Here is a 7096-nt window from a genome sequence, read left to right as displayed (position 1 = left end):
TTTAAAAACAACTTTAGTAGAGGAGTGTCACTGTTTTTAAACTCAGTTTTACAGAGGTTTTGTGTGTGTGTGTTTTTTATGTCAGATTTTATTAGTTTGTTAGTTCTTACTGTTTAGTCCTTGATGGTCTTACTTGTTAGTCTTGTCCAGTGTATTTTTTGTTTGCCCCTGTGTCTGATATGTCTTATATCTTACGTGTGCTTTTTTTTTTTTAATCTGTTTTTTTTATGTCATAATATGCATGTGCCTCCGCTGTCTTAATGCCGTCTTGGCCAGGACTCCCTGGAAGAAGAGGTTTCTACCTCAATGGGACCTTCCTGGTTAAATAAAGGTCAAATAAAATAAATAAATCATTATCCCAAATAGGTTAGAGTGTTTTATACATGCATTTATTTATTTATTCTTATAGTGAGTACCACTAGGCGGTTTAGATATTTGTATAAACATCAGTGTCTCCTGTCCTGTTGTATTGAATAGCTTCACACTAGGGTACTCTGTCTGCGTTTGACAGACAGCAATACAAAGCTTGCTCAGCAAGTGGCAGCGTTTGATCCTATCTACATAAATTACGGACATGCTGCCTATTTGTATGCGATGGTCCCCGGACATCGTTCTGGAACGCCGCATGTGGCGCGTGGTAGACTAGTGCCAAGGCAGCTAGTCGCGTGAGTGCTTAGGTCCTAGAAACAGCCGCTATTGGTCGAACTGCCATGTCAATCAAAGTTGCGTGGCTCTGGGGGGCGGGACTCTGCCAGCTCATGCTCCCATGGGGCGCTAGAAGCGCGAGGCAGTACTTTTCAGCTGTGTGCGCGTGGAGTGAGCATCTCTCCCTGACCGCGGTGCGTGTTATCTCGTGCCTCTTGGTTTCGACGAGTGGATTTCGCAAAGCTGTGGAACGCTGTACTATAATAGGAGGACATCTCATTTCTCACGGAAGCCTGAAGACTTCACCTGGATAACCCGTTCAACGCAGCGCAGAGGATAGCGAATTAAAGAAGGAAAGAAGAGTGCCGATTGTTGCAGTGCAGCTGTGTGGATAAGAAGAGAAGAGAAGAGAAGAGAAGTGAGGCAATATGATGGTGAAACAGCACATGTTCCTCACGCTCTGCAGCCTCCTCGGGATCGCACTCAAAGGTAGGCTGGATTTACGCAGCATTTCTATGCACTTTGCGGAGTGGACCGAACGGCTGTGTGGCAAAGACTACTTTCAATGAATGCGTTAACTCTCCGATAATACTCCCATTTGTCTTCTGAAAGTAGCCTATACAGTTTCGAGGTGATCGCACGGTCACGCAGTGTTGTGAATGCGAATAATGTAGTGGAATGGCGAGCTGAGCTCTGCGCGGCGTGGCTTTCCATAATTATGCCAAAGGGTCCTCCAGCGATCGTGATGAGAATCAGTATACTGTCAAGTCACACTGGATACGAGCTGCTGAAGTTTTGCTGTCACAGCAAGACTACTGTGTGCTTCTCCCAGGAGACGACGAGCTATTTGTTTAGATCTGTTGGAAATCGAAGAAGCGTTAAGGGCGCATCATCAGATATTGCTGTTTAGCTGTTTAGTTTGACTGGGAGACACAATAACCTGGGTGGGGAAATTTCCCTTCATTGTATTGGAGAAAGCATTTTTTCTTTCAAAGGATTCGTCTACTTTTGAAATAGGCTAATGAAGAATAAGGGACAAATATTTCTTCACGGTCATAAATAGGCTACATGATCGCGTTGTGTTTACAATAATGTGTATATTTTGAGATGGAAACTTTGTTTTCATCAATGCAGCTTGGCCCTGGATTGTATCGAATTGTTTTGATACTTTTTTGATTATTGTGCAATTTGCGATTGCAGTCCATATTCCCTGGATGCAGAATAAAAAATAATATTTGCTGGCTTGTGGTTTCTACTTCATTTCGGACTTGGTTGTGTGTAGCGACTCGGGCATTTACAGCGTTTCACATCTTGGTGTCGTGGTAGCATCAGCATTTAACTGTAGCTTATGAATCTTCCATATTTCCAGGCTCCCTCTCTGCACCGTGTTTGTGTACACTGTACACATGTCCGTTAGTCACCGCGCGGGTTATCATATTTGCCGCCCTTTGCGCCATCAGATTTGCTAAATTGGCAGAGACGAAATGACATAGGCTACACGACTATTGCAATTAACTCAATTGTATATAATCTAAAGTACACCTCTGCTTGTTGTTGGGTTCATGCTGACGCATATTCAGCATTGGTTGGTTCTCGGGCGGGTCCTTGTTGTATTGGTGTTTGTCTGGATAGCCCAAGAGACGGGTCTAGCAGCATCATCAAGGTCGCGAGGTGAGGTCACGCGTGCGTGTGTGACAGCACAACAGGTGCCGTGTCATACGCACGTGCGTTGACGTCTTGTGATACAATTTCTTTTGTTGTCATCCATCGCTGCTGCTGGTTGAAGTGAGTGCTCTCAGCGGGCTTGCTGTCTTTGAAGTGGTTGCGAACAGTCAGCCACCGCCCGGTTATATCCTGGGGCAAAGACTGAGGAAGATGTGACTGTATGTAGCCTAGTATGACTAATGTTGGGTTGTGGGCTACACTTATGCCACATATAACATTAATGTGGGGGAGAATCGCTAATGAAGACAAAGAAAGGAAAGCATGGGCGCGCACATGCACAGGCAAGTGCCAACGTCAACTTTATTGTCACAGCAACCGGACCCCACCCCCTGCCTGCCCTGCCGGCCGCCCTAGCTGCCTTGTCACAAGCAGGCTGCACACACACACACACACACACACACACACACACGCGCGCGCACGCACGCACGCACGCACGCACGCACGCTCTCTCTCTCTCTCTCTCTCTCTCTCTCTCTCTCTCTCTCTCTCTCTCTCTCTCTCACACACACACACACACACACACACACACGCGCGAACACACACAAACACGTTTGTTCATATGACCCTCTCAAAACAGAAATGTTTACACAGCAAACATGCCACTTTGTTCTTCCCTTGGCTGACTCCGACGAAAGCAAGTGTGTGGATCCTACTGTGCACGGTGTGTGTGTGTGTGTGTGTGTGTGTGTGTGTGTGTGTGTGTGGATCCTACTGTGCAGCGTGCTATAGGCTATAATTACATGGGAAAGCAGTGAGAGGAATGAGAATGTTTATGCAAATCGACTACAATAAGCCTTTCTTTTCCTAAATACATGGTTGCAACGAAACAAGAACATTATTAATACACTACATTATTATTAGCTGTAGAAAAGATTACTGCATCTCTAGGATGACTTTTTTGTGAAACTTTCTGTATGTGTTTGGGAAAGTGTAATATTTTTCAGGTGTAGCCCACAGGTGCTTTATGGCCAGCAGTCTCAAGAACTAGAATGCCTTAGACTGTGTGTGTGTGTGTGTGTGTGTGTGTGTGTGTGTGTGTCTGTGTGTGTGGCTGTCACACCCTTTGCATGAGGAGATCCATGTCTGGGCACTGGACTGAAATCACCCTCCTAACCTAACACACACACACACACACACACACACACGCAGACACACACACACCATCTCCAAGACATGTGACACTGACGTGAAGGAATAAATCTCATTTGGAAGACCATCGGGCTGTCTGTCTGGGGAATGTATGCGCTGAAGTTAAGTGATTACATTATGTCAAATTATTCTACCCATAAATCCTAACTTCTGAGGAGGCACACGCTGGTCCCCATGTCACGTCAAGACGTTACATCTGAGGAGCTCTTGTCCAAAATGCTATACTATCCCTTTTCAAAAATATAACAAATAATCAGTTTTTTTCTGCTTCTCACTCAGCTGATAGTGGTAACAAATACTTTTGCTTAGATTTGGTGAGGAAAAATCACATGACATTAACCCATTTACAATCACTCTGATGCTACCTTAAAATCAATCAAATAATACGAAAAGATCTATGAAAATTGCATCCAAATGGCTTTTATGTAGTTTTGGTAGATAGCTTTTCATTTAGTCTGGTGCACGGCAGCCATACCTGCTGAGCTGGTCTCTTCTGCAAGCATGGGCCTATTCACTGATAATGTGGATCACACTGTACTTGGATCGAGTCCTGGACATGATTTACCGATGATGATTAGGTTATAAATAAATAAAATTGTCTTCCCACTGGAGATGAGCCGCATGGTTGGTGTTGTAGCCTGAGGCGTTAGTCAATAAGCAAGAGCCAGAAAGCAGCTCAGGTCCAGCCCTGCACCTGGGAAGACTCTTTAGCCAAGGTATCGTCAGAGATTCTTTAAGTATAGAGATATGCCAACATAATAGGTTTCTATGGGCACCTAACATGACCAGGTTCCGGTCTGCCTAAAGGGGTGTGTCATAATGCTCCTAGCATTGAATAGAACAGTCCTCAGGTCTGCCTAGGTCTGCCTAAAGGGGGATTTCCCCCCCAATAATAGAACCCGGAAACAATGGGCCAATGGAACCTCTCTCTCTCTACTCTCTCTGGTATCGAGATCAGCTATAGCGCGGCAATGGGAAGCAGTCAAGCAGTCCACTCAGTAGTACCAGAGAGAGTAGATAAGAGAGAGGTTCCATTGGCCTATTGTTTCCGGGTTCTACTATTGGAAGGGGGAGTGGGGGGGATCCCCCTTTAGGCAGACCTAGGCAGACCTAAGGACTGTTCTATTCAATGCTAGGAGTATTATGACACGCCCCTTTAGGCAGACCGGAACCTGGTCATGTTAGGTGCCCGTAGAAACCTATTATGTTGGCATATCTCTATACTTAAAGAATCTCTGGTAGTACTATCAACCTCATGTTATTCCCTGCACCTGTGAAGACTCTTTAGCCAAGGTATCGTGCATAGCCCCTTAATGCGCACCTTACCTCCTGTGGCACGTTGTAATAGTCATTGAAATGTTAATTACCACAGTGCTACACTACTATGACATAACACAGGGCCTTTAGTAATGCACTATGACATGGTCATTTCCATTCTGGTAACAGGAAATGTATAACAGCGTGTCTATGGGAAGCAGTGAAGCCAAGGAGGTCTTAACACAAGTGCACCTCATGCCCCCCCCCCCCCCCCATCACCTCTTCCATCCCACCACTCCCCCCCCATCACCTCTTCCACCCCCCCACCACCTCTTCCATCCCACCACCACCCCCCCCCATCACCTCTTCCATCCTACCACCACTCCCCCCCCATCACCTCTTCCATCCCACCACTCCTCCCCTCCATCACCTCTTCCATCCCACCACTCCTCCCCCCATCACCTCTTCCATCCCACCACTCCCCCCCCCATCACCTCTTCCATGTGGTCCGTGGTCTCTGCCTGAGGTTTCTTCCTGACTACAGGGGGTCTTTTTTCTCAGACCTCACTGAGCTTTTTTTTCCCCCTCACAAACTATGAATCAAGCGAAAGGGAGTTTTTCCTCACCCCTGATGCCACCAGGGGCCGCACCTGAGCGCCCAATCTCTGCGTGACTATCTATGACTTATGATAGGCCCAGCCACTATGGACCTTACACATCTAAGAATCCTGGTCCTAACCTACGTTGACCTTATGACTCTACATTCTCTGTCTATCTCTTCTTCCTCTGCCTTCCTGCTTTTTCTGCCTCTCCTCTATACCTCTCCTTTTAAATCTATCTCTAACAATGTTTTTTCCCATTTGTTAAGCACTTTGAGTTACATGCCTTGTATGACACAGTGCTATACAAATACAATTATTATTATTATTATTATTATTATTATCCCCTCCCCCCCCCATCACCTCTTCCATCCCACCACTCCCCCCCCATCACCTCTTCCATCCAACCACTCCCCCCCATCACCTCTTCCATCCCACCACTCCCCCCCCATCTCCTCCTCCATCCCACCACTCCCCCCCCATCACCTCTTCCATCCCACCACTCCCCCCCATCACCTCTTCCATCCCTCCACTCACCCCCCCCATCCCCTCTTCCATCCCACCACTCACCCCATCACCTCTTCCATCCCACCACTCCCCCCCCATCACCTCTTCCATCCCCCCTCTCTCCATCTCCATCCCCTCTTCCATCCCACCACTCCCTCCCCCCCCATCACCTCTTCCATCCCACCACTCCCCCCCCATCACCTCTTCCATCCCACCACTCCCCCCCCATCACCTCTTCCATCCCACCACTCCCCCCCCATCACCTCTTCCCCCCCCCATCACCTCTTCCATCCAACCACTCCCCCCATCACCTCTTCCATCCCACCACTCCCCCCCATCACCTCTTCCATCCCACCACTCCCCCCCCCATCACCTCTTCCATCCCACCACTCCTCCTCCCCATCTCCTCTTCGATCCCACCACTCCCCCCCCCCCCCATCACCTCTTCCATCCCACCACCCCTCCCCCCATCACCTCTTCCATCCCACCCCCCCCCCCATCACCTCTTCCATCCCACCACTCCCTTCCCTTCCACTCACCACTGCCCAGCTCATGGTCTCTCCTGCATCTGTGAAAACTCTTCACCAAGGTATTGTGCTTAGTTATAGGAGAGCCAGAATAAGATAATAGATAAGATAAAGATCATTTTTGTATGACTTGTGCACATGAAGAAAGTGACAATAAAAGCTGACTTGACTTGACTTAATAAGATAAGATACGATAAGAGAAGATAAGATAAGCCTTTATTGTGTCTTCACTGTAATAGAGAAATTTATTTAGGACATGAGTGTGATGTAACAACACATCACAGCACAGCAGAAAGACAAATGGTACACATATCATGGGTAAGGTGGCAGTTAGGTGTCAGACTTGTAGCCCAAAGGTTGCCAGTTTGACTCCCGACCCGCCAGGTTGATGGGGGGAGTAATTAACCAGTGCTCTCCCTCATCCTCCTCGATGACTGAGGTACCCTGAGCATGGTATCGTCCCGCCGCCTGTCTGGGGGCTGCCCCTTTGCATGGGTGAGGCATAAATGCAATTTAATGTGTGTGCAGTGTTCAGTGTTTGCTTGTGTTCTGTGTGTGTAGTGCTGTGCCACAATGACAAATGGGAGTTGGAGTTTCCCAGTTTCCCAGAGGCAGTGAAGTCAAGGCGGTCTATACATAAGTGCACTACATGCACTTATCCACCCACCTCTCCCCGCCGTCACCTCC

At 47.6% G+C, this 7096-nt stretch overlaps 1 protein-coding gene across 1 annotated transcript in view; it reads left to right on the top strand.

Annotated features, from left to right (window-relative positions):
- The first annotated feature begins 813 nt into the window (after positions 1 to 813).
- Positions 814 to 7096, top strand: part of LOC134452382 (cell adhesion molecule 2-like) — a 666831-nt gene continuing 660548 nt past the window's right edge. Inside the window, exon 1 of the mRNA XM_063202746.1 lies at positions 814 to 1134. Within this exon, the coding sequence (XP_063058816.1) occupies positions 1074 to 1134 (61 nt within the window). The 5' untranslated portion in view covers positions 814 to 1073. The remainder of the gene's footprint in view (positions 1135 to 7096) is intronic.

The sequence above is a fragment of the Engraulis encrasicolus genome, chromosome 7, assembly GCF_034702125.1.
Source record: "Engraulis encrasicolus isolate BLACKSEA-1 chromosome 7, IST_EnEncr_1.0, whole genome shotgun sequence".
NCBI lineage: Eukaryota > Metazoa > Chordata > Actinopteri > Clupeiformes > Engraulidae > Engraulis > Engraulis encrasicolus.
Note: the sequence above shows the minus strand (reverse complement) of the source record. Positions and strands in the feature narration are given on the sequence as shown.